The sequence below is a fragment of the Callithrix jacchus genome, chromosome 5 (genome assembly GCF_049354715.1).
Source record: "Callithrix jacchus isolate 240 chromosome 5, calJac240_pri, whole genome shotgun sequence".
Taxonomy (NCBI): Eukaryota; Metazoa; Chordata; class Mammalia; order Primates; family Cebidae; genus Callithrix; species Callithrix jacchus.
Genome location: NC_133506.1, coordinates 41,889,174 through 41,917,099, shown reverse-complemented (window position 1 = coordinate 41,917,099; position 27,926 = coordinate 41,889,174). Strand labels below are relative to the sequence as shown.

At 45.2% G+C, this 27,926-nt stretch overlaps 2 protein-coding genes across 8 annotated transcripts; one reads left to right on the top strand and one right to left on the bottom strand.

Moving 5' to 3' along the window:
* Nucleotides 1-3,054: 3,054 nt before the first annotated feature.
* Nucleotides 3,055-3,998, bottom strand: LOC144582859 (uncharacterized). Its single transcript, XM_078375480.1, has 2 exons — nt 3,657-3,998; nt 3,055-3,550 (listed from the first exon to the last, which is right to left on the bottom strand). Exons 1-2 carry the CDS (start codon nt 3,783-3,785, stop codon nt 3,323-3,325), a joined length of 357 nt encoding a protein of 118 aa, XP_078231606.1. The 5' UTR covers nt 3,786-3,998; the 3' UTR covers nt 3,055-3,322.
* On the top strand, nt 3,771-25,106 carry TP53RK (TP53 regulating kinase). 7 transcript variants are annotated; one of them, XM_078375476.1, is made up of 4 exons: nt 3,771-4,066; nt 5,978-6,417; nt 21,797-21,893; nt 24,571-25,106. In XM_078375476.1, exons 1-4 carry the CDS (start codon nt 3,784-3,786, stop codon nt 24,726-24,728), a joined length of 978 nt encoding a protein of 325 aa, XP_078231602.1. In that variant the 5' UTR covers nt 3,771-3,783; the 3' UTR covers nt 24,729-25,106. The 7 variants fall into 7 exon arrangements, 4 of the variants coding, with proteins under 4 accessions (XP_078231602.1, XP_078231605.1, XP_078231604.1 ...); XR_004742905.3 differs by lacking the exon at nt 24,571-25,106 and having other exon boundaries at nt 5,978-6,524; nt 21,797-21,891; XR_004742906.3 differs by lacking the exons at nt 21,797-21,893; nt 24,571-25,106 and adding an exon at nt 10,195-11,372 and having other exon boundaries at nt 5,978-6,524.
* Nucleotides 25,107-27,926: the final 2,820 nt, after the last annotated feature.

Here is a 27,926-nt window from a genome sequence, read left to right as displayed (position 1 = left end):
CTGGCCCATAGTAGCCACTCAGTAAATATTTATTGAATGAATTAGTGAATAAATGAATGAATGGGCATCTGGTACTGATGGGTGGAAATGAGGAAGAGGCCATAGGTTCTCTTTCAGGCTCAGAAAGGGCTGAAAAGTAGAAGCCTCCCTCTCCTTTACTGCTTGGCTATTCTACTCAGAGTCCAGCTGCTTATTCTACTGCCAGAGGTCAAGGCCTCAAAGGGCCATGGTTGGTCAGTCACCCCAGGCTCACAGCACCTCTCTTCCAGCAAGAATAATCCTTTGGGACCAGATCACTGTCCGTGTTTTTTCAGCTCCCAGCCTGTCCCCAGTGCCAACTTGCTCCAGCCATGTGGAACTGCTGCTCCTTGTCAAACGCAACCCTACCCTGTGTCTGTTCTTGCTGTCTGGAACCTGAGCACCCTCCCACTTCATCCCCTGATTGAACGTTCCAGCACCTGAACTCAATGAAGTTGAAGATACGGGAAAATGAGGCACGAGTTTGGCTGAAGTGTAAACAGGCACAAAACTTTGGGAGAGTAATTTGGCTGAGGTGTCAAATTTCAAAATGCTTGTCATCTACAACTCAGCAATATCACATGTCCTCAGAAACACTCATTCATGTGTACAAAGATGGCTGAATAACCCTGGTCACTGCAGCACTGTTTATAAGAGACCAAAAAAAAAAAAAGTAACAAAACTGGAGAATTAACATTGTTAAAATGTCCTACAGATTACATGTAATTCCTATCAACATTCCATTGACTTTTTTTGTAGAAATAAAAAAATTCTAAAATTTATGAAGAATCATAATAGACTCCATATAGTCAAAGCAGTCTTGAGTAAAAAGAACAAAGCCTGATGCATCATACTACCTGACTTCAAAATATACTACAAAGTGATCATAATCAAAACAGCATGCCACTGGCATAAAAGCCCACACACAGACCAATGGAACAGAATAGAGAGCCCAGAAATAAATCCACACACTTAACAGTCAATTGATTGTCATTGAACATGCCAAGAACACATAATGGAGAAAGGACAGTCTTTTCAATAAATGGTGTTAAGACAAATGGATATTCATGTGAAAGAAATTAGATCATATGCCAAAAATCAACTCAAAATGGATTCAACTTAAATGTAAGATCCAGAACTATACAACTATTATAAGAAAATGGCAAAATGCCATGGCATCGGTCTGAGCAATGACTTTTTGCATATGACCCCCAAAACACAAGGAGCAAAAGTGAAAACAGACAAATGGAATTGCATCAAACTAAAACGCTCCTGCAAAGTCAATAAAAAGAAAAGAGTGAAAAGACTAGCTACAGAATGGGAAAAAAAATTGTAAACCATACATCTGATAATGGGCTAATACCCAAATATATAAGGAACTCAATCCAATAGTAAGAAAGCACAGAGCCTGAATTAAAAATGGGCAAAAGATCCAAAAGATCTCAAAAGAAGACATAAAAATGGACAAGTATATTTTTTAAAATGCTTAACATCACTAATCATGAGAGAAATGCAAATTAAACCCACAATGAGATATCACCTCAGACCTGTTAGAATGGCTATGATAAAACATATGAAAGATAAAAAGTGTTGGCAGGGATGTGGAGGAAAGGGAACTCTTGCACTGTCGACAGGAATGTAAATTAGTACAGACATTATGGAAAACAGTATGGAGGTTCTTCAAAAAATTAAAAATAGAACTACCTTATAATTCAGCAACCCCACTACTGGGTACATAACCAAAGGAAACAAAATCAGTATATGGAAGAGACAGCTGCACTCCTACGTTAATTGCAGCATCATTCACAATAGCCAAGTCATAGACTCAATCTAAGTGTCCATCAATGAATGAACGGATAAAAAATGTGGTACATACATACACAATGGAATACTATTCAGCCTTTAAAAGTAACGAAACGAGGCTGGGCGCGGTGGCTCACGCCTATAATCCCAGCATTTTGGGAGGCAAAGGAGGGCGGATCACCTGAAGTCGGCAGTTCGATATCAGGGTGACCAACATGGAGAAACCCCATCTCTACTAAAAATACAAAATTAGCCAGGTGTGGTGGCGCATGCACCTGTAATCTCAGCTACTCGGGAGGCTGAGGAGGCAGGAGAATCTCTTGAACCCGGGAGGCAGAGGTTACGGTAAGCCAAGATTGTGCCATTGCACTCCAGCCTGGGCAACAACAGCAAAACTCGGTCTCACACATAAAATTAAAAAAAAGAAAGAAAAAGAAGCGTTGTTATTTTCAGCAACATGGATGGAACTGGAACGGGAACTGGAGGACATAAGCCAGGCACAGAAAGACAAATTATCTCATGGTCTCACTTACATAAGGAAGGTAAGAAAACTGAACTCACAAACTTTCAGTTAGACAAGAGGAATACATTCATGATATCTATTGAACATGGTGACTGTAGATAATAACACTGTGTTATATTGAAAAAATGCTAATAGATTTTAAGTGTCCTCAGCCCCGAAATGATCAGTATGTGAGGTAATATTAACGAGCTGGATTTAGCCATTCCACAATGTATACATATTTCAAAACATGTTATTTACGATAAATGCCTACCATTTTAAATTTTACCCCTGTATCTCTTCATTTGGCTGTTCATTTTTATCTCTTATACTATCTTTTATAAGAAACTGGTAATAGTAAAATGTTTTCCTGAAAAACAACAAACTGGAAACAACTGTTTCGCAACAGGTAGAAGGACGTGGTAGCTCTGCATGCACTGAAATAGAATATAGTCCGAGATAAATTGTCTAGGAGAATGAAAAGCAAGTTGCAAAAGAACCCACAGTATGATGTCGTTCATATTGGAAAAAACGCCACAACCATGTGTGAGTGTGCGCATTGAATAAAAGAAAAGCCTGGAAAGAAACTAACGGCCAGCGGCGTCACATTGCAAGGGCGATAGGCAGGTTTTGATGCATGTGTGTGTGTGCAAAGTTCTGTATTGTAAGAATTTGCTACGGCCTGTATTAGCTTTATAATGAAACAGGTAGAAACTGAAAAAGCTTAATTACTCCCAATTCAGTTTATGTTCTGTCTCCGGAAAATTTTCCGGGATTCCCCAGCCCCCACTCCCTGCCCCATCCTACCACCCCCATTGCCCTCTCTGAGTCTCCATTTTCTTTTCCGTAGGAAGGGTTTTCATCATTTATCCTTATTTCTTCTGAATGCACTAAATGGTGGTTAACCTAACACTTAAGACGATGTCGGAAACATGGGTTCATTGTCTTGACCCGCGCGACTCTGACTAGTTTGACTACATTCTGGGGAAAATTTAGGAGTCAGGGGAAGAGGAGTTCCAAAAACAAACTACTAGCGGGTGCAGCTGTCCAGGAAGACTCCTGAAAAGAGCAGAGAGCGTCCGACGTTTTTCTCGACAGGCGCCGAAGTTTTCCGGAAAGAGACAACCAGTTTGGAGGTGGGCCCCAAAGCCGGCTGCGAGAGTCACCGAAGATTTCCGGAGAGAGCCGAGGAGTGGGGAAGGGCCGCTTTCCGAGAGTTGCCGAACGCTACGGAGATAACGGAAGAGGTGGAAGGCGGGGCCACAAGAGCCCTTCCTGCAGGGAACCCAAGGCTTCAGAAAGAGCCTAAAAGTTGGGAGGCGTAGCCACTCACAGGCCGGAAGTTTCCGGGGTAGACGCGTTCGGGTAGCAGAAGTCCGAGGATTTCCGAAGCGAGCCGAAGCATCGCGATCGTTTTCAGGGACCGCTGATCGATCGGAACTGTTTCGCGGACCACAGTCATGGCGGCATCCAGAGCTGCTGTGTCGGACGGTGGCGAGGAACCAGCGCCGGAGGCTGAGGCTCTGGCCGCGGCCCGCGAGCGGAGCAGCAGCTTCTTGAGCGGCCTGGAGCTGGTGAAGCAGGGCGCTGAGGCGCGCGTATTCCGCGGCCGCTTCCAGGGTCGCGCGGCGGTGGTGAAGCACCGCTTCCCCAAGGGTTACCGGCACCCGGCGCTGGAGGCGCGGCTTGGCAGGCGACGGACTGTGCAGGAGGCCCGGGCCCTCCTCCGCTGCCGCCGCGCGGGTAAGGTGGGCCGGGATCCCGGCGTGGGTGGCCCCGAGGCTCTGGGGCTTGGACGAGTGAGGTACTCTTCTGCTCTCCTAGCCTTGATTTGCCTTAGTCTCTCCTTATGTGCCTTCTGCCGTGGCCTGCCTTTCGGAAATGTTATTCTTTCATACCTTTCGTCATTAAGTCTTAAGAAACCACGTGGCCGTGCAGGGTCAAGCGTTTGTCCTGGGCCGTTCTGCCTGGTTCAGATCTGGGCTCTGTCATTATTGCTCAGCGTTGAACATGTTTAACTTCCCTGAGCCTTGGTTTCCCTATTTGACTCGTTTCAATTTTCAATCATTATCTGTTTACTTATTAGTCTTAAGAAACAGATGTAATTAAATCTGGAGCCAGGCTCTTTGGGTTGATATACTAACTCTGCTGCTGCTTATGTAGCCTTTCAACAAGTTATTTAGCCTCTCACCCTCAGTTTTCTCACCTGTGAAATGGGAGACATAGTAGCAGTATCCATGTCGTAGGGATGTTGTGACCATTAGAGAAGGTATATGTGCCACGTATTATGTTCAAATGTGTGCCTGGCACGTAGTGCTCAATAAATGTTGGACTTCATTAAATTGCCTATTTATTTTTTCATTAAACATCATTGTGCGCCAGCACAATAAACCTTGTCCTCAGATGAGAAATTGGCACTCAAGAGAGAAGTAACTTGCCCAAGGTTACACAGCTACTAAGTGGCTGGTCCAGGCCCTCAGATCCGTATGCCCCTGACTCAGAAGCACTGGCTTTTCACTTTTACACTTCTTGCCTTTCTTTCTTTTATCAATATTTTTTAGACAGCGGTGGGCACCAGAACATTGTTAAGTGCTGGGAGATCTGGGGGAGGGGAGCCCAGAAATTCATTAGCCAACAAGCAGACACATGCCGCCCTTGTAAAGACAAGATTTCATGAAGTTATTTGTGTGTTCGTATTTCTGTTTTCCACCTCTTATGATATGTTATGTTAAGCAGGAATTGTATTATAACTGCCTCGTTTATTGCTGTATCCCCATTGATTTATCTCTAAGTTTCTAGAAAAGTATACTGAGCCTGGTTGACCTTCGGTAAAGATTCATTGAGTTTATTGGAGCTGTTGTTCCTATGTTATAGCAGCAGAAACTGAAGCTTAGAGAAGTTAATGTAACTTTAAGATTAGAGAACTAATAAGAAAAGGAGATGGGATTTGAACCCTGTCCTCTCTGAAGATGAACCTCAAAGTCAGCCCACTGCTTGGCCTCCTGTTTGTGACCTCATCAGTAGAACCTGCCCTGATTGGGCTGTGCCTTGCTCTTTATTTTCGTTTTTTGTTTTTGAGACAGTGTTTCGCTCTGTTACCAAGGCTGGAGTGGTGTAGTTGCGTGATCTCGGCTCACTGCAACTTCTACCCCCTGGGTTCAAGCTATTCTCCTGCCTCACCCTCCCAAGTAGCTGGTAGTACGAGCTACTTGTATTTTTGTATTTTTAGTAGAGATGGGGTTTGACCATGTTGGCCAGGCTGGTCTCGAACTTCTGACCTCAAGTGATCCGCCTGCCTCAGCCTCCCAAAGTGCTGGGATTACAGGTATGAGCCACTGCACCTGGCCTTTGTTTTTTTTTTTTTTTCAGGGAGAGAGTGTGATAAATGAAGTTCAGTGAGAAAGGGTGGTTTGGAAGGGAGGAGGAAGCTTTTGCCTCCTCAGCTTAGCTGTGGGGTGGTCCCAGGCATAGTCCTGCAGTGGGCGTGAGCAGGGGAATATTCCAGATGAGTTAAGTTGTGCCATTTCCTGCAGCATTCCTAAATCATCCTGAAATAAGTAGATATAGTTGGAAAAACTGGCTTAATCTTTGAAAATTAAGTTTACCATTAAAAAAGAAAATCCAGTGCAATAACCACTTATGTCTTGATTTCAGGAATATCTGCCCCAGTTGTCTTTTTTGTGGACTATGCTTCCAACTGCTTATATATGGAAGAAATTGAAGGCTCGGTGACTGTTCGAGATTATATTCAGTCCACTATGGAGACTGAAAAAACTCCCCAGAGCCTCTCCAACTTAGCCAAGGCAATTGGGCAGGTTTTGGCTCAAATGCACGATGAAGACCTCATTCATGGTGATCTCACCACCTCCAACATGCTCCTGAAACCACCCCTCGAACAGCTGAATATCGTGCTGATAGACTTTGGGCTGAGTTTCATTTCAGCACTTCCAGAGGATAAGGGAGTAGACCTCTACGTCCTGGAGAAGGCCTTCCTCAGTACCCATCCCAACACTGAAACTGTGTTTGAAGCCTTTCTGAAGAGCTACTCCACCTCCTCCAAAAAGGCCAGGCCAGTGCTAAAAAAATTAGATGAGGTACGCCTGAGAGGAAGAAAGAGGTCCATGGTTGGGTAGAAGAATGTGTCTGACAGCCAGACGCAGTGAAGCTGTTTTTTCAAAGTACATTTGAAGAAATGCGGCAAGTAAGAGAGGCGATCTAAGTAAAGGTGTTAAGATATTTTTAAGTGGTGTGTGATCATCCCTGGTGTGTCATTATCATCTGCACTACTGGAGCTTTCTATGTGTCTTAAGACATGTTCTAGGCAGAACTGGGTATTTAAAGTAAATCTAGGGCAGGCTTTCTCCCAGGTTGTGGCTTGTACATCTCAGGTACATGGGTGTAGCATTGAACCGCATGAGAACTTTATTCTCTTTTTAGTCCCTGTGAGACAAGGATGAAGTCTCAGTTGCTGATAGTATGTCTTTATCAGCCCCATAACCTAGTGTTTTTTTGTTGCACATGATATATTTGTCTTGAAACCAGTTTAATGGGAATACAACTAGAATTTTTAAAAATGAAGTAGAATTACAGAATATCAGCGTATTGTTTTACGAAACTTTCACATGTAGATAGAGACAAGGATGTTCTGAGTTTTGATGTCAAATATATTTCTTTTTCAGGGTCATGATCAAAAAATGAAAACTGCTTAACTCCAATTTCTCTCAAAAAAAACAGACTTAAAACTTTCGGGCACCTGAGATGCATGTTAACATTGTTTTTATTTTTATTGCTCCGTATTTCTGTGGTTACCTTCTAAGTAAGACAAGTGATATATAAAGTTCCTTTTAAGTTCATACAGGCAGGCAAACTGAGTTAATTTCTATCACAGGCAGTAAGTAGGTAGAGCCAAAATGGTAAAGTGACTTGTGAAGACTGAAGTTTGATGAAGTCTGGTTTAAGGCACAGGTGAACCGAGTGTGGATTTAGAAGTACTAGGAGCTAGCTTTTAACCTTGCCCAGCCTCAATTTCTTTCCCCAGAAGAAGCCATGTGTGGGTGGGGAGGGAAAGGAGGTATAAAATACCTTTCTTCCTTGTAAACTCCATTCAACAAACGTATTTTGAGTGCTTTCTGTGTTCCTTGGCACCGTAATGGGGATGGGGTACAGTGGTGAGCTAGGCAGACACAGCGTGCCTGTTCTTTTGTAAGAAAATTTATTTTTATAAAAAAATGTAAAGTATACTGTATGATGTTTTGATATACATTATGAAATGATTACTACAGTAATGAGCTAATTAACACCCATCACCTCACATAGTTACTGTCTCGTCTCTCAATATGGACATTTACAGCTGTGCGTTTCCCTCTGCACACTGCTTTCATCACACGCTATCAGTTTTGGTATTTTGTGCTTTTGTTTTCATTCATCTCAATGTATTTTCTAATTTCTCTTGTGATTTCTTCTTTGACCCCTTGATTGTTTAGAAATCTATATTTCCGCACACTTACGAATATTCCAGTTTTTCTTTTGTTACTCATTCCTACCTTCATTCCATTGTGTTCAGAGATGATACAGTCAGTGCCTGTTCACGTGAAGCAAACATTCTATAATAGTAGGACCAGTACCATGTCTGTTTCATTCATCACTGTCAGCACGCCCCAAGTGCCCAACATGGAGTGGATGGCCAGGAATGAGAGAAAACTTCTCTTCCTGGGTAGTTGTGACTAGTAGAGAGGAAAACTACTATTGCCTGCTTACAGCATGTCAGGCATTGGGCTAGGAATTTTTACACTGGATCTAAAATAACTCTTAAATTAGGCATTATCCCCATTTTATAGATGGAGAAACTGATCCCAAAAGGCGGGAACTTGTCCAAGACATCACAGGTAGCAAGGGGCACTTTTACCTGGCTCTGAATCAGTATTCTTTCCACTGTCAAATGAGATACGGGATATGGTGTCTCTTTATAGTACTGTAATAAGTATTGGCATATAACATTATTTTCTAGGAACTCCAAGGGCCACAGGAGCTGACGAGTTTTTAATTAATATTCCCAACATTGACTGAGATGGCTCATTCCTCAGTTTCCTCACATGTACCATAAGGCTAGTACCTGCTTTGTGCTTTTGTGCATTAAATCAACAAATCCCTAGTTGATATGGTTTGGCTGTGTCCCCACCCAAATCTCTTCTTGAATTGTAGTTTCTGTGATCCTCACGTTGCAGGAGGGACCCAGTGGGAGGTAATTTGATCTTGGGGGCTGTTCTCGTGATAGTGAGTGAGTTCTCATGATAGTGAGTGAGTTCTCACAGGAGCTGATGGTTTTATAAGGGGCTTTTCTCTTGTTCAGTACTTCTTCCTGCTGCCATATTAAGGACGTTTTTGGCTCCCCTTTGGCCATGATTGTAAGTTTCCTGAGCATCCCCAGCCATGCTGAACTGTGAGTAATTAAATTTCTCCTTTATAAATTACCCAGCCTCGGATATGACTTTATTAGCAGTGTGAGAATGGACAAATAAGTACTCACTATGTGCCAGGCACTGGAGATTACTATAATAGAGGGGAACATGAAGCTTACTTTCCTGGGGAACATAAGACAGTTTCAGACAGTGATGAGTGAAGATGTGAAGGAAAACCAGAAACAGGAGATGAAGGGAGCATATCCCAGGCAGGCTGTGGCGTATAAAGTTGGTGAAGAAGGAACATCCCTGACAGCAAGGTGGATGTGGCCAGCATCAGTGAGCAAGGAGCAGAACCTGAGATGGGAGAGGTAGAGCCAGATACTGAAGGGCCCTGTAACAAGGTTGCATTGCCAGATCCTGAAGGGCCCTGTAACAAGGTTTCATTGGTTGCTGGCAGAAAACCTAGAGGGCAAGAGTGGAAGCAGGAAACATGGAAGTGAGAAGGTAACAGACCAGCTGGACCAGTGAAAACATTAGCCAGGGTAGAAGCCTTGGCGAGCATGTTCCAGCTGCTTGGCACACGACCAGGCAGCCACCGAGGCAGGAAGAGTGATGGAGGAGCAGCCTTGTCTGGGGTAACACCGGAGGTTCCTTGTTTCATGGTCAGAGGTCAAGGATGTGGACCCACAAAGAGTGAGGTTAAGAACAGAAATTTCATAGGTGAAAGAGAGAATAGCTCTCTGCTACAAGAGGGGTCCTGGAAAAATGGGTTGCTGGATCTGCAGTGAAATGCAGGGGGTTTTATAGATGAGCTGGTGAGGAGGTTGTGTCTGATCTACAGAGGGAATGAAAAACTGGTTGGACCAGGTGTGCCATTTGCATAGAGTATGAATCTCTGGGCGCCCCCACCCCAATCTTCTATGCATGCGAGTTCTCTGCCTGAGCTGTGCCATGTTGCCCACTTCTTTATTACTGTACACTTGGTGAAACGGGAGGATGGAGCCTCCGTGTTGGACATGCCTGGCTCCCAGGTAGCCCTTTTCTATTGCCGCAGCCACCAGCATTCTCCTGTGCGAGCGTCCAGTTTCATCTATGTTTGCAGTGGGATTTTTCAGGCTGCTCTTTGTTAGAAAATAAGGGATTTCTGAGGCTGCTTTTTGTTAGAAGGGAATTCTGCCGAGGATTCTTTTGCCCTCAATATCTGCCTACATTTCTTTCTGCCTCCTGTATCAGCGGCCAGTGGTGGTGGGGGTAGCTGCAGCTGTCAGAAAACAGTAATGATCTTTGCATGTATCGAGAGGGAGAGCAGTAGATACTGGAGAAACTTCACAAATGCCCCCAGGAGAATTGTCCATCTGTGCACTTAGCCCACATTGGGAAATAAAGGGTTAACAAACGTTCCTAGGTGAACAGTGGATTTCTTCCCTAGTTCAATCTTACAAATGGCTAAGGAGCCCTCTGCACTTTCAGATCCCTTGACGTCCACAGCGGAGCTGCAGGTGCTTTGCGGAGCTGAGCCAACACATCAGCAGTTTTGTGTGAATCCCCACCTGAACCCAGCCAGATGAAGATTATAATCTCCATTTTACAGTGGAGGAAACAGTCGGCAATGGGAAATAACCTGTCCTAGGGTATTAGTGACAGAGCTGGGATTCAGACCCATGATTTTAACAGCAGCTGACTTTATTATAGAGTGACTAAATTCTTTGCATGTATTAACCCATTTTACAGAAGATGCAAAGGAGACAGAAATTAAGTCTTGCCCTGGGCCACTCAGTGAATGGCAGAGCTGGGGAAATGTGATATGACACTGAGATTCGACCAACACTTGACACAGGCCCACATTCCTGGAACATTTAAAAGTGCTTCCGGGTCCAGTCCATGGGGTCGAGAGAGGTAGTTCCAGAGCAGAGCTGCTTTAAAGCTGGCGTAGTAAGTGCTCCAAACAAGCAGTGTTCTTATTGTTGGATGGGATGAGCTGACCATGCCCACACCTCGTGCTACCTTAGGGGTTGGGAACACCTGCATTAGTGAAGGCATGCAGGGCATAAAGAGTCAACCGTATTCCTGGCCCTTCTTCCAATAAAACTTTATTTACAAATCAGCAGCCTGTGGGCCATAGTTTGCCAATTTAATTTTTAAAACCATCCCATTAAGGTATTTGTTTTGATTATTGAGTTTTTTGGTGCCCCCTTAAATTTGTGCCTCACTTGCTTCACTCTAGTCCTAACGCAACTGTCACTGACTGCCAGAACCCTATGGAGGAGCCCATGTTCTTACAAGGGTCTGCACCTGCTGTGGTTTGAATGTGTCCTCCAAATTTCAGGTGTTGGAAACTTAATGCCCAATGTAGCAGTATGGAAAGATGGGGCCTTTAAGAGGTGATTGGATCCTGAGGGCTCTGCCGTCATGATGAATTAATCCACGTGTGGATTGATAGATTAATGGGTATTATGAAAGCAGGACTGGTGGCTTTATAAGAGGAAGAGGGACCTGAGCTAGTAGGCCCACCACTTTTGCCTTGTGATGCCATGTGTTGCCTCAGGTATCTGTAGAGTCTCTGCCTTCAAGAAGGCTGTCACCAGATGTGCCCCCTTGACCTTGTACTCTTCCATAACAGTAAGGAATAAACTCCTTTTTTAAATAAATTACCCAGTTTGAAGTATTCTTTTAAGAGCTATAGAAAGCAAATGAATGCAGCCCTAACCTCGTGGGGAGCTAGGAGTCTCCCCTTGGGTCCTTAATTCTAGGCACTGCAATTTCAAAGGACTGTACTTTTCTGCCACCAGGGGTCATAAGTTACCGTCATTCTTGGTGCCAACAGGTAAAGAAACCTCCCTTCTCTTTCTTCTCTTCCTCCTCCCTCCTTCCCTCTTTCTTCCTCCCTTTCTTTTCTCCCCTTCTCCTTCCTCTACTTCCATCTTTTCTTCCCAAGTCCCTGCCTCCCTTCCTCCCTTCTCTCCCTCCCTCCCTTCTTTGAACGTGTTCATTTATTCACTCAACACCACCTTAGGTGAGCACCTATATGTAGCAGGCACTGTGCTAATTGTGCACCATGTAATGAGCGAGACGGACGTGAGTATGTCTAGTTCCTTCTGGTCTTAATGTTTCATCCATTCTCTCTTCACTCACTCCTTTACTGGGTATTTAGTGAGCACATGGGCTGTGTCTGGCTCTTCTGAAAAAGCTGCAGGGATGACAAGGTCCAGCTGCTGCTTGGGAGCCCCTGGCCTCTGTCCTGGCCCCTTCGTTCTTCCTCACTCAGCAGCCCAGGGAACCCTTTTAAAGCCAGAACATGCCACTTCTCTATTCACAAGTATGCTGGCTTCCCAGCCCATGTCTCCTTGTTTACCAGGTGCATGGCCTGGGATCCCTTCCTTGTACCTCTTTGAGTCTCAGTGTCCTCATCTGAAAAATGGGCTCACAATGGTTCTGCATGGTGGAGTTACTGTGAGTATTGTCACTGGTCAGGATCCCCGGGAAGCAGCCTCTGAGATGCAGCCGAGCTGCAGGGTGTTCATGAAGACCGGCCCTTGGGATCAACTCCACAGCATGGAGGATGCAGGAGAGTGGGAGGGAGAAGTGGAGCTGAGACCCAGCAGTAGCTTCAGCCAATCCCTCGGGAGCTCTGTGGCTGGAATGGCTCTTCAGAGATGTCACAAGATGACCTGAGATGGCCAGGACTTTGCAGTCTCACATTGTGCAGTCACTGGGGGGTCACTCCTGGAAGGGACCCAGCTCAGGCAAGGCCACTCTCTGCCCACTGTGAGGCGATCCCTGGAGGGGCTGAACACAGAAGCTGACTGCAGACCACTCTCCCTCTGGGGCAGTCAGTCCTTCCTTGAAGGGGTCTGGGTCGCACATCCACATCCACCACAAGCATTCGTATGAGGAGGTGCATGGAGAACTTGGAGCACAGGGCATGGCACATGGTGACAGCAATGTTGTTATGATGTCATTTAGGTGGCCACGGTTCTTAGAGAACAACAGGCGATTGTAATACAGCTTCATATGTTCCCCTTATAAGCTAAGGGTAGACAAGATGCACTTTCCCACATCGCCAGGCTGCCATTCCAAAGCTTCTGAATGAAAGGTCTGAGACTGCCCTGAGAATCTGCATTTCTAACAAGCTCCCAGGTGATGATGGGGCTGCTGTTCTGACTACTCCTACCTGAAGGAAAATCAAAGTATGTTACCAGAAAAATAGGAAATGGGGGCCGGGCGCAGTGGCTCACGCCTGTAATCCCAGCACTTTGGGAGGCCGAGGCGGGTGGATCACGAGGTCAAGAGATCGAGACCATCCTGGTCAACATGGTGAAACCCCATCTCTACTAAAAATACAAAAAATCAGCTGGGCATGGTGATGCGTGCCTGTAATCCCAGCTACTCAGGAGGCTGAGGCAGGAGAATTGCCTGAACCCAGGAGGCGGAGGTTGTGGGGAGCCGAGATTGCGCCATTGCACTCCAGTCTGGGTAACAAGAGCGAAACTCCATCTTAAAAAAAAAAAAGAAAAATAGGAAATGGATGCCGAGAGGGCAAGAAACAACATATTCACCTGCCATACCCATTTTACAGATGGGGGAGTAGAGGCTCAGAGGTGCTAAGCAACTTACCCAGAGTCATCAGCCTGGAAATGGTAGAGATTGTGCCAGGCATTATTGCCTACCAAAAGTCACCCTCCTTTTTTTTCCTTTTCTTTTTTTGAGACAGAGTCTCTGTCACCCAGGCTAGAGTACAGTGGTGTTAGTTCACTGCAATGTCTACCTCCCAGGTTCAAGCGATTCTCCTGCCTCAGCTTTCCAAGTAGCTGGGATTACAGGGGCATGCCACCATGCCCGGCTAATTTTTGTAATTTTTAGTAGAGACAGGGTTTCACCATGTTGGACAGGCTGGTCTCGAACTCCTGACCTCAAGTGATCCATCCACCTTGGCCTCCCAAAGTGCTGGGATTAGAGGCATGAGCCATGGCACCCAGCCTACCCTCCTTATTCCTTTTGGACAGAATCCCAATTAGTCTAGATATTAGTTAGGTGAAGACAGCTTCATCTCAGGAAAGGTCAGATTGGTCCCTGATTAGAAATGGACATGTGTATTAGGCTGTTTGCATTGCTATAACAAAACACCTGAGGCTGGGTAAATTACAGAGAAAAGAGGTTTAATTGGCTCTGCAGGCTGTCCAAGCACGGCTTCTGATGAGGGCCTCAGGAAGCTTCCAATCATGGTGGAAGGCAAAGGGGGAGCAGACAGTGTCACATGGCAAGAGCAGGAACAAGAGAGAGAAGGGGAGGAGCCAGGTTCCTTTAAACAATCAGCTCTCTTGTGAACTAACAGAGCCAGAGCTTACTCAGAGGTTACCACAGAGAGGGCACCATGCCATTTACGAGGGGTCTGTCCCCGTGATCCAGTACCTCCCACCGGCCCCACCTCCTACACTGGAGGTCACATTTCAGTCTGAGATTTGAAGAGGACAAACCGCCAAGCGATATCAGCTTGTGATCCTTTTCTGACCAATAAGATACAAGAGCAAATTTGTGAAGATTGCTTCTGCGGAAGATTTTGCTTCTCCTAGAAGGTGAGGAGGTGTAAGAACTCTCTCCCTGCCCTGACACCAGCACATTGCCATCAACAATTTCTGCTTTTCATTGCAATGGCGGCAATTGGAGGTTCAGCAGCCGTCTGGAGACTGTGAGGCCACCCCTGACAGTGAAGAGTCAGTGAGAGGAAGACGATGAGGTAGAGGAATGGGCAGCGTGAGTCTTCCCTTGGTGACCTCAGACCTTGCTTTCCGTACTTACTACATGCACAGGCGAATATCGCCAATGCTGAAGCCACTGCAAATCAGGTTTTCTGTCACTTAAGCCAAAAGTATTCCTAACCAACACAGATAGTGATCTCAGGTCCCCAAAGCCATGCTTGTTCATAGCATCTTGCTGCCTTTCATGGTCAGGTTGGGGCCTCTCTATCTAGATCAAAGTAAAGGAGACCGACTGACTCCAGCCCCTTCTTGCCAAGGCCTGGGAGGTGGGAACCCCACACTGAGTCCCAGCCTACTCAAGGCCTGGCCAAAGTCTGCCACCAATTCCCTCTGTGAGTTTGGGGAAAATTCTGGACTTCCCTGTGCCTCAGTTTCTCCACCTGTAAAGTAGAGGATTTGATCTAGATCCAGTGAGTTGTTATAACTGTAGGCAGTTTTGTTGGGTCCACATAATGTTTGCTTTTTAGTTGCCGATGTTAAACAATTGGGATGGGTTCATATGCAAAAATCCAGACACCCGGCTTCTCTGGAAGCATCATCAGGAGATCTGGCCACACTGGGACCCTGTTGTAACTCCTCTTTTTAGAGGGGCCTGTGCTTTCCAGTTCACTCCAGTCTCCACTGCCCCCATTGCTCCTTGGCTCTGAGTCACTGTTTATCACACGCTGGTCCCATTGCTCTTCTTATAGAGGTAAGAGGAAAGTGAGATATATCTTACTTCTGTTACTTTTTCCTGAGAGCATTTGAATTTGCAGCCTTTAGAAGACAGCCTGTATCTTCCCCAGGGATCTTACAGGCATCTCAAAACTCAACGTGTCCCAAAACAAATCCCTAGTTTCACCTTTGGTCTCTTCCCTCACCACAAACTTTCGTCTTAGTAAATGGCAGCCCCAGGAATGCAGAGATTCACCCCAAACCTGCAGGCTCTCTTCAGCTCCCATAGTTCACCAACTCCCCTTACCCCCATTCAATCCAGCAGCAGATCCTGCAAGAGTCACTTTCAAAATATAATTAAAAAGTGGGGAGAGGGGCTGCCCTTGGAGGAGGGGCAGTGATTTGGAGGGGGCTTCTGGAGACTTCTGGGGGGATGGACAAGTTCTAATTCTTGAGTTTGATGCTGGTTATGTGGGTGGATTGGGTTTGCAGTTCATCAAACTGCAGGCATGTTTTTATGTTGCTTTTCAGTATTTATGTTGCACTTCAATAAAAAGCTGATAAGGCTGGGCGTGGTGGTTCATACCTGTAATCCCAGCACTTTGGGAGGCTGAGGTGGGCGGATCACCTGAGGTCAGCAGTTTGAGACCAGACTGGCCAACATAGTGAAACCCTGTTTCTACTAAAAACACAAAAATTAGCTGGGTATGGTGGTGGGTACCTGTAATCCCAGCTACTCAGGAGGCTGAGGCAAGAGAATCGCTTGAACCCAGTAGGCAGAGGTTGCAGTGAGCCAAGATTGTGCCACTGCACTCCAGCCTGGGTGACAAAGCCAGATTGTAAAAAAAAAAAAAAAATGCTGATGAATTTGGACCCGCAATCTGTTCCCCTCCTGGCCACCCTGGCATAGGCCGTATGACCATGTGATCTTTTCCCTGAACCCCTGCAGTTGCCCCTCATGGTTCTCCCCACTTCTGCCCTCATCCCCGCTGTTTCCACACAGCCCGGGAACTCTATTAAATCTCAGTTCAGATCTGCTGGGCAAGGTGATGCGTGCCTATAGTGCCAGCAACTAGGGAGGCTGAGGCAGGAAAGATCACTTGAACCCCCAGGAGTTCAAGGCTATGATTGAACTACTGCCCTCCAGCCTGGATGACACAGTGAGGCCTGTCTCTAAAAACAAACAAAACTAAACTAAAAAAATATAATAAATTTTTTAAAAAAGGAAAAACCACTCTTGGGGTCCCCACCTCACCCAGGGGGAGAATATCAATAGCTCGACCTCCCACAACCTACCCCAGCACTCCTGGTTCTGACCCTCCTGCTGTTCTTCTCCCCCTATTCCCCTGGGTAAGCCACGCTGGACTCCTTGCTGTCCTTCCAACATGTCAGCCTCGGCACATCTCAGGCCTTCGTAGCTGCTGTTCCCTTTCCCTGAAACACTGTTCCCGCTGATCGTCCCATGGCTGCCTCCTCATTTCCTTCAGGTCTCTACCAAATGCCACTTTGTCTGGGCACCCTCACCCCAGCCCCATCGGCTGCCCAGCTTCATTCCTCTCCAATACATCATGGCCCCTGACAGCCTCTGTATTCACTTGTTCATTTGTTTGCTGTCTGTGGCCCCCTCTAGAACCTGGGCTCTGGGCAGGGAGCTCTGTTTGGTTTACTGCTCTAGTCCTAGTTTGTACTGTGCTGCCTGGGATTTAGTAGGTGCTCCTTAGATATTTTGAATTGAATTGAATTCTCTCTTCCAAACCTAGCCTGCTTGTTGGAAAGAAAATCAAGGATCCATGTGAGCCTTCCTCTGAGTCCTCCCACTGCCCCAAACACACACACGTGAGCACGTGCACACACACACGAGCATGTGCACACACACATACACACACACACACACACCGCGCCTACCCACTGTCTTCCCTGCTGGAGGCAAAACAGAATATGTTTCTGGCCTGAGGTTTGGAACAAAAAACAGAACACTAGGTGTCTGCTGCCGATCAAAGGCCTCTTCATGTTTGTCAACCTTGACCCTCTGTCCAGGATGGAGGAGGCCTGAGGATGACCCAGAACCTCGGGTTAGTCATAGCTCCACGCCAGGAGGGCCCAGGCCTACCCCCTTTCCCATAGTGAGGAAAGGCCCCACAAAGTCAAACTGCTTGGCTTGCCCTCCAGGAGAAAGAAGCGGGGTCTAATCCCCACTCCAGTGTGAGGGCTCGCTCCCGGGACCTGCATCAAAGCCAATATTGTTCTTGGAGCTGCAGAGACCTCAAACCAAATGTCACACTGAGAAATGTTGACAGGGTTCGGGGGTCAGGTTGCGGAGGTGGAGGGGAGGGTAACTGAAAGTCCCTTCCATGGAGGGAAGAATGAAATTTGGTGCCAAGATTCCCCTCGTACTCTCTCCTACTGCCTACCTTATTTTTCTTCATAGCACTAAGTTCCACGTGACACGCTGGGTATTTCACACATGCATCTTATCAGAGCTACTAAAATGAAAGCTCTGTGAGAGCAAAACCGGTGTCTGCTTTGATCACTGTTGTATCTCCAGCACCCAGAATGATGCCTGGTACACAATAGGTGCTCAATTAATCCTTGTGGAATGAACAATCGTCGTGATTTTGACTGATGTTCCTAACAATAAAACCCAGTAATATAGAGCGTGTTTCATCTTTCCATATTTATTGCTCCTCTCCATGTTCCAGGCACTGGGAGTGTAGCAGGGGAGGATTGACACTCTCTTGTTCCCCTGGAGTTTAATCTAGTAGTAAACACTTTCAGACAACAAATCATGCTATGAAGGACTAACTCGGGGATTTTGTACAAGGGAGTGACATGGACTTGAAGAAGGCTGTGTTTCATTAGATCAGGAGGTCGGGGGTGGGAGACCCTCTGAGGAGGTGACATTTGAGTTGAGGACTGAGTGAGGAGAAGGAACCAGTCACTTCGATGGTGGCGGGAACTTGGGGAGGATGCATAGGGAGATCCAGGCAGACTGAACTTTTTTTTTTTTTTTTTTGAGACGGAGTTTCGCTCTTGTTACCCAGGCTGGAGTGCAATGGCGCAATCTTGGCTCACCGCAACCTCCGCCCCCTAGGTTCAGGCAATTCTACTGCTTCAGCCTCCCGAGTAGCTGGGATTACAAGCACGCACCACTGTGCCCAGCTAATTTTTTGTAATTTTTAGTAGAGACGGGGTTTCACCATGTTGACCAGGATGGTCTCGATCTGTTGACCTCGTGATCCACCCGCCTCGGCCTCCCAAAGTGCTGGGATTACAGGCTTGAGCCACCGCGCCCGGCCCAGACTGAACATTTTTAAAAGCAGAGAACTTGGATTTATGCTCAAGAAGCGGAAAGAAGCCTGCAAAGAGGACAGCCCTCAGCAATGAAGGGGAGGGAGGGAGGGTTGAAGGACCAGGCAGGACCTGATTGTTCATGTAAATGCCTAGCACTATGCTTGGCACACAGCAAGCCACCGTAACCGGGCTGATGACCATAGATAATATATTTATTCATACCTCACATAGCTTGTTATTTCCCAATTAGAAATCATACTTCCCTGTAATTAGGGGTTGATAGGTACCTGGTTCTATGCTAAACAACTAAACAGGAAAAGCACTTAGAACGGTGCCTGGCTTTTCATTCTTTGAGCCTTATCGTAAACCTATGAAGTAGTTGTTATCATTATGTACATTTTCCCCAAGGCCATGGAGACTCAGAGCTGTGTTATGAGCCCACCAGGTACACAGTTTCCATGTTAAACATCTGCTGCTTGACAAACTGCACCCCGAACTTAAACAATAATCATGCAATAGTACATCATGATTTTGTGGGGCAAGAATTAGAGTGGGGCTCAGCTGGGTGATTCTTCTGTTCTCTGTGGCATCGAGGAATGTCACTCGGGGTCACTCAGCCATCAGATGACCTCATCTGGAGTGCCAAAGACAGCTTTGCTCATGTGTCTTGTGCCTTATCGGGCTGGCTGGAAGACTGGGCTCAGCTGTCAACCAGAGCAGATACTCATGGCCTCTGCAGCAAGGCAGCCTCAGGGCAGTAGTCCAGGTCTCCAAGGATGAGTGTTCTAGAAATCAGGCAGAAGCTGCATGGCCTTATTCATGCCCTGGAAGCCATATTGGGTCACTTCCATAGTAAGTTGTTGGTCAAAGCAGTCAGAAGCTAGCCTAGGTTCATCTGGGGGGTGGGGGGGCCATAGACCCTGCCTCCCAGTGGAAAGGATGTCACAGAATTTGTGGCTATGTTTTATAACCACATATGGAGGGCATTTGAATTATCTACCCCACTAGATGGGGAGTCACATGAAGGAGGGATGCTGCCTGCCTCATTTCATGTTGGATCCCCAGTATCCAGCACAGTGCCTGTTGAATTTAGTAGATTTTTGCTGAATGAATAAATGAATAGGTGATTCCAAAATTCATACTCCTGTGGCTATGGGTTCAGCAGAGCTTGGTTATGAATGACTACTGCTCCAGGCAGCACCAGGAACACCAGGAATGCTGGTAGCCCAGCCTTCTGGTGGGAGGTCAGCAAATGTTGGACTTTGCACATCAATTCAATTCAACCCAACTCATATTTATTTCCCACCCATGTGCCAGGCAGTGGAGAGACAGCTGTGTCTGAGTAGGCATGGCCTCCGCCTACAGGAAGCTCAAAGCCACGCTTTCTTTCTCTTCACATGAGTTGGCTTGAAGTCTGGTGAAAGGACCCCTAGACTGAGTACTGGCCATAATTCAGACCCTGACTCTCTGGGTGGTATTGGAACAGACACTGTGACCCTCTGTTTGTTGACCTATTAAGTTGGACAGGTGTATTAGATTGGATGACTATGAAAAAGCCCCTCCAGCTAGTGGGAGTCATAGACAGGTACAGCTCAGATTCCCCTTCAAACTGGGACTCTCTGCCCAGCCATTATTAGCTCCTTTGGAAACTGCCTCAGTTGTCAAGTTAAAGTCATACTCTCCTCAGGGAGGCCCTCAGCCCATAGGCTGGATGAGCAAGATGAGGGTACAAGTATCTACCCACCTGCTGCAAGACTCCTCCAATGGGTGAGCTTTGCCCGGGGCCCTCCATTATGCTGGCAGAGACTTTGTCATGCCTGAATGCTGCCTGGGGGCTCCCTTTGCCCAATCCTGCTTCTCCCTGTTCCTTTTCCTTTTCACAGGTGTTATTCCCAATAAATCTTAGGCACTCCTAACCCCCTGTTTCCTAGAGAACCCACACTGTGATATGGTTCTACATCTGAACTCTGTCTTATTCACCTTTTTTTTTTTTTAAGTGAGTAGTATGGACATATAGTATGACATTCAAAGAGTTGAAAAACACTGTGTTGTGTTGGGTTTTCCAGGATTTGGAGACTAGTATGTAGGAAATTTATTAGGGCATGCCTTTGGGATCCACACCTGTGAAAGGGAAGGGAGGGAAACAAAGGTATGGGGAAGGGAGATGTTGAGCTGAAATGCAACCTTGGCAGAGCCCTTGGGCGATTGCATGAGTTCTTTGAAGGGGGATGGCCCCTCAAAGTTGTCTCAAGTTGGGGTGAGGCGGCTGGGCACTTGTATTCCTGTTTCAATCAGTAACTGGATGCCAGCCACTCTGGGAAGGACATATGACCTTGGCTAAAGTGGCACTGTTTGCTGAGGCAGTCATCAAATAGGCTCATAGCTGAGGCTTGACTGCTGTAAGCATTCCCAGCAGACGGAGTTTTTTATTCCTAAAGGGGCATTGGGCAGTGCATTCCAACATTCATAACAGAGTATGATGTGCAAATAAGTCTTCTGCTTGCTCATGTCCCCATCGTAACAACTTCAGTCGCACCTAACTGAAAACAGACACATAAGGCTCAACATATTAGGTTTTCTACTGCCTTGTAAACAAAGTACAGAGGTGGTTCCATGAATTAGTGAAGGATCCCAACTCCCATCTTTCTGCTTTTCTATCCTTATGTGTACCTTTCATTTTTAAGGTCAGTTTGTGCTTATTTCTCTGTCAAATCACCTCACAACTTGCAACAACATTAATTTTGTTATTTCTCATAATTCCATGATTGACTGGGCTCAGTTGGGTGGTTCTGCTGCTCCACATGGTGCAGCTGAGATCACTTAGGGGGGATACATTTAGTGGGAACTCTGCTGAAGCATCTAAAATAGCTTCCTGTCTTTCAGGGTTCCTCTCTATAGAGGCATTAATCATTTAGTAGTCTAGTCCACACTTCTTTATGGTGTGACATGGGCTGCCAAGAGGGAGTGATTAAAGAAGAGAAGCCTTAATGTGCAAATGGTTATTAAGCCTTTTTTTGCATGACATTTGCTGATGTTTCATTGGCCAAAGCAAGTTACATGGTCAAGCCCAGAGTCACTGTGGGAGGAAACTACACAGGGGTGTGAATACTGGGAGGCATGGGTCTGTGGAGGGCACCAGTATAACACATGCCTTACACTTCCTGATTTACAATGCTGCTGGAGCTCAAGCCATGAGTCAGGAAGAAAGAAGGGAGAGGAAAGAATAAAGGGTATGCTCCTTTAAAGACATGGTCTTAAATGTCCCACATAACAACTTCTATTAACTTCTCATTGACCAGATCTTAATCACATAGATACCCCAACTGTAGGGAAGCCTGAGGATTGTTTTTAAAGCTGGCCATGTATTCCAGGGAAGTGGCACCAAGGACCAAGGGAAACTGCATATGGGTGGTCCCTGCTACACCAGCATCCCAAGCCTTCTAGTGCACCTTCTAGGAGACAAGCAAGGTAACCAATTTCTTATTTATCCTTCTGCATTGTTAATAATGCATGTAATTTTTTTTTTTACACACTGGCCAGTATAGAGTTTTTTTAATGTATTTCTATATAGATACTTCTTAACTTACAATGGAGTTACCCCTCAATAAACCCATTGTAAGTTGCAAATATCCTAATTTAAAAATGTACTTAATACTCTCAATAAATCCATTGTAAAGTTGAAAAATTCGAAATCTAACCATCAAAAATCAGGAAGCGTCTGTATAATGTTCTTAGCACAGTGCTTGGAAAACAATTTCATGAATTATAGGGCTTGTCCCTCAAAAAAGTGGTATTTATTATTATACAAATAGTAGTAAGATGAAATTATGGGTGCCTTGAGTCACATTCTCTAGTTTGCCTTGGATGCCAGTGGTCAGACCCACCCAGCTCATGTGGTCTCTTGCCAACAGCTCGCATCAACCTGGGGTTTTTCTAACTTTGCCCTAAGGTAGGCATGATGGCAGGCTTGGGAACAGTCTAGTTGAGGGTTAGCAACACAGCCTTTGGAGTCAGAAGACCCATCTCTGAGTTTCAGTCTCTTCCTCTGTAATGAAGGTAACCACACCCATCTGGAAGGGTGGTTGTAAAAATAAAATGAGAAAAGCTGAAGAAGCATTGCGTGTAGTGTCTGGTGCATAGTAGGTACTCAATAAATGGTATGGGATGCCTCTTCACCTGTCTCTCTGACAATCTTTAAAGGGAAGTTAAGTGGGTGGGGGGTGGGGGGATGGAACACAAGATTTCTCCTTTAGCTGAAGTGTGTCTTTGGATTTCAGGCCATGTGTTATATTTCTTCACTCAATACACATAATAACCTCCTGATCTTCTGATGACTCTAACAAGAAAAAAATCTCAGTATTTGTGTGGGAATATGGGAATAGCAGTGTGTATCACTGGAATTTCAATTCTGTCATGTACCAGCTGTGTGACCTGTGACAAATGTCTTAATCCCTCTGAGTCTCAGTTTCCTCATCTGTCCAATGGACATACCTAGTAAAGAATGAAAATTAATGTTGGTCAAGCCATCCATTGACTGTGGAAGTTCTTTAAGCATTCCCTTTCACAGTCTACTCAACAGTATATCTCAACAGTGGGCTCAAACTATCCAGTACAACATGCTGTAAACAAATGTACTGTCATCTAGACTTTGTTGCTCCATTTATAGAGCACAAGCAGCATAGATTTAGCATAATTCTTATGGGCCTTAAGATTTTCAGAATGGTAAAAAAGCATAGTTTCAACTTAGAGTTAACAGCTGCATTCGGCCCTAACCAGAGAGTCAACTTGTCCTTTGAAGCTTTGAAGCCAGGCATTGACTTCTCCCTGGCCATGAAAGTCCTCGATGGCATCTTCTTCCAATAGAAGAGTATTTCATCTATGTTGCAAATCTATTGTTTAGTGCCCCACCTTCCTCAGTGACCTTAGCTTCATCTTCTGATTAACTTGGTGCAGCTTCTACATCATCACTTGCTGCTTCACTTTGCATTTCTGTGTTACACAGACGGCTTCTTTCCTTAAACCTAGTGAATTCTGCTAACTTCAAACTTTCTTCTGCAGCTTCCTCACCTGTCTCAGTCTTCAAAGAATTAACGAGAGTTAAGGTCTTGCTCAGGATTAGGCTTTCGCTTGGGAATGTTGTGGCCGGTTTGATCTTCTATGTTAGACTACTAAAACTTTCTACGTATCACCATAAGGCTGTTTTGCTTTCTTATTATCCATGTGTTCACTGGAGTAGCACTTTTAATTTCCTTCCAGAACTGTTCCTTTACACTCACAAGTTGGCTAACTGGCACAAGAGGCCTAGTTTTTGGCCTGTGTTGGCTTTTGACATGCCTTTCTCATTAAGTGTAATCATTTCTAGATTTTGATTTAAAGTGAAAGATGTATGACTCTTTCTTTCACTTGAACCCTTTGAGGCCACTGAAGGATTCCTAGTTGGACTAATTTCAGTAGTATTGTATCTCAGGGAATAGGGAAGCCTGAGGAGAGGGAGGGAGATCGGGGAACAGCCAGTCGTTGGAGCAATCAGAACACACACAACATTTATCCACCAAGTTTGCCATCTTATATGGGCACAGTTCATGGCACCTCAAAACAATTACAGTAGTAACATCAAAGATCACTGATCACAGATCACCATAATAGATATAATAATAATAATAATAATAATAATAAAAGTTTGAAGTTGTGCAAGAATTTCCAAAACATGACCTAGAAACATAAAGTGAGCATATGCTGTTGGAAAAATGATGCCAAGAGAATTGCTCACTGCAGGGTTGCCAGAAAAATGCAGTATCTGTAAAGCACAATGAGACAAGCTATGCCTGTACACATTATAGTTCTCATTTCAGATGAGGAAACTCAGTCCACGTGAAGCCTCCTGCCCAGCAGCAGGCAAGTGGTCCAGCCAGAATGTGAATGTAGCTTTGTCTAATGCAGGGATGACAGACTCACACAGGTAATGCAAATGGATTTTATAAGGATGGAATGCGTTAAGGCAGGTAAAGTTCTGAAAGCAGAGCCTGGCGAATAGTTAGTGTGGTATATGTGCTTGCTAATATTAATATTATGATGATGACAACATTTGAACCACCAGATTGAAACCTCTTCTCTAACACCAAATTTTGTATTCTTAATCTCTTAGCTGGTTCTGGAACAGAGAATTCAACCCAGGGCCGCCGGGAAAATAGCCCTGCCCTGGTCCCAGCTGCCTCCAGAGTTCCTTGGATGCCAATGAGTCCAATTCTCTCGAAGTTGCTTTTCCAGTTTGGAGTACCCCATCCTCCCGTGCCCGGACCTTGAAGGTCCAAAGTGCTCCCTGGAGGGCCTTGTCCCTCATACACTGTTGTCTGCAGCCTTTGATGAAGCCGGTTATTGGACTAGCTCAGGATCAAGTCCCAACCTGAAAGGTCATGGAAGACAGTTTCATCATAGCTTGGAATGGGTCCATTGGGAAATAACTGGCCCTCAGGGTTTATAGGAACGGCATCAGCATGATCCGGATGGGAGGGGAGTGCTACACCCCTTCCTGGGTCTTTCTCTTGCTACCTCTTGGCCTCCCAAATATCAGATTTTGGCATCAAATTTTTGGAATTTTGCCATTGCCATGTACTCCCTGCACTCCGAGTTACTTGGCTTTTTTCTTTGAGTTGCTTTACATTGTAAACTTAAATAGATTTAAGTTAAAAGGAGGGCTTTTTAGAAAAAGCCATAGGCTTTAATAAAAAACAAAAATCACAGCCAGGTGTGGTGGCTTATGCCTGTAATCCCAACACTTTTCGAGGCCAAGGCAGGAGGATCACTTGAGCCCAGGAGTTTGAGACCAGACTGGGCAATATAGCAGGACCCTGTCTCTACAAAAAATAAAGAAAATTAGCCAGGTGTGGTGGTGTGTGCCTGTAGTTCCAGCTACTCAGGATGCTGAGGTGGGAGGATTGCTTAAGACAGAGAAGTCAAGGCTGCAGGGAGCTCTGATCACGCGACTGCACTCCAGCCTGGGTAACAGAGTGAGGCCCTGTCTCAAAGCAACAACAAAGCCAAAACTGAAACCAAAAATCACTCTCCTTAAGAAGTCAAAAGTTTTTATAAGAATAAATTAAATAAAAATAAAATAATATTGTCTGGTTCAGAAAGAGGCCAGTGTTTCTGACTCCAGACCCCTTCTCTGTCTCTTACAAAGGAAGGTTTATAGGTGATGAGGTCTTTTTTTTTTTTTTTTTCTGAGATGGAGTTTTGCTCTTCTTGTCCAAACTGGAGTGCAATGGTGCTCCCAGGTTCAAGTGATTCTCCTGCCTCAGCCTCCCAAGTAGCTGGGATTACAAGTGCATGCCACCATGCCTGGCTTTTTTTTTTTTTTTTTTTTTTTTTTTGTATTTTTAATAGAAATGGGGTTTCACCATGTTAGCCAGGCTGGTCTTGAACTCCTGACCTCAGGCGATCCTCCTATCTTGGCTTCCCAAAGTGCTGGGATTACAGGTGTGAGACACCACATCTGGCCGGTGATGAGGTCTTAAAAAGATACTGCATCCTGGTCAAAATGGTGAAATCCCATCCCTACTAAAAATACAAAAAATTAGCTGGGCATGGTGGCGCGTGCCTGTAATTCCAGCTACTCAGGAGGCTGAAGCAGGAGAATTGCCTGAAGCCAGGAGGCAGAGGTTTCGGTGAGCCGAGATCGCGCCATTGCACTCTAGCCTGGGTAACAAGAGCAAAACTCCATCTCAAAAAAAAAAAAGATACTGACACCCAGCTGAGACTCTCTCCATGGTATAATGAGGAGTTAACGAAAAGCAACACAGGATAACTTGCACTTTCTGTGATTCAATGTTATTTAAATGCCCGACGTGAAATTATCTGTGTTTCCTCACTGGTATGCCTCTCACAGTTTGCGAAATATTCCACCATCTCATATTTGATCCCAGTACCAGTTCCTCTCTCATAGCCTTATCAGAGTTTCAGCAAGACCTGCCAGCTCTGCTGGCAAAGTATATCCAGCATTGAATCCTTTCCTACCACCTCTGCTCTTACTACTCTGGTCCAAGCCACCATCATCTCAGCCTGAGGTATCTTTAAAATAAAAAGCACACGCGCGAGGATGGCTATCAGAAGAAAGGCAAATAATAACAAGTGTTGGGAAGATGTAGAGAAACTGGAACCCTCTTACACTGCTGGTGGGATTGTGAAATAGTTCAGACACCTTGGAAAACAGCCTGACAGTTCCTCAAACAAAAGCACTCTAACAAAAGGTTAGACATACAGTTACCTTATGATCCAGAAATTCCACTCATAGGTATGTACCTAAAAGAAATATAAACATGTCCAAAAACTTGTACACTAATGGTCAGGGCAGCATAATTCATCATAGCCAGAAAGTCCAAACAGTCCAAATGTGTATTAACTGATGAATGAGTAATAAAGTAGGGTGCATCTATACAATGAAATATTACTCAGCAATAAAAAGAAGTGTAGTGCCAATGCATGCTATGTCACAGATGAATCTTGAAAGCATTATGTTAAGTCAGAGAAGCCAGACACAAAAGGACCACATAGTATATGAAATGTCCAGAATAGGCGAGTCTATACAGACAGAAAGTTTCTTAGTAGTTGCCTGGGACTGGTGAGGTTGCAGGGGGATGGGGAGTGACTGGTAATGGGCATGAGGTTTCCTTTGGGGTGATAAAAATGTTGTAAATTGATTGTAATAATGGTTGCATTGTGAGTGTCCTATAAAACCATTAAATTACATATACTTTAAATTTTTTAATTTTATTTTTGAGACAGGGTCTCGCTCTATTGCTCAGGCTGCAGTGTAGTGGTGCAAACACCATTCACTGCAGCCTTGACATCCTCCTGTCTGAGCCTTCTGAGTAGCTGGGACTGTAGGCACATGCCACCATGCCTGGCTAATTGGCATATTCACTTTTAAATAGGTGAATTATATGCTCTGTGAACTATATCTGATTAACACTGATTTTAAAAAAATGAAAGCAGAATATGCCACTGTGCTTAAATCTCTACAATGGCTGCTCTTGTGGCTGAGTGTGAACGTCCTTACGTGGGCTTTGGGGATCCTGCTTTGAGTCCTTGTGGGCTGTCTGTGACCCTGTCTCTGCACTCCAGTTCCTTGATGATGCTAAGACCTGCCATGTTGGCTCCTGTCTCAGAGCCATTGCATTGGACTTCTTCTTCCTGGGATGCTTCCTTTGCATACCCAGAAGTTCACTTGTTCAGTTTCTTTAGGTCTCAGTTTAACTTAGGGTCCTCTTCTTGGACAGCTTCCCTGATCACCTTATCTACAATAGCACCTCCAATGCATCGCCGTCTACTTCCCTTTGCTGCTTCCTTGTGTTTTCTCCCCAGACTTGTCATATCTTCATGTTTTGATTATAATAATTTTACTCAAATGTATTGTAATCAAATATGGCAGGTTTATTATTTGCACCTGCCATCGTGTAAGTATCATGAGGTCAGGGATTTTAGTTTTTTAGACTTATTCATTAT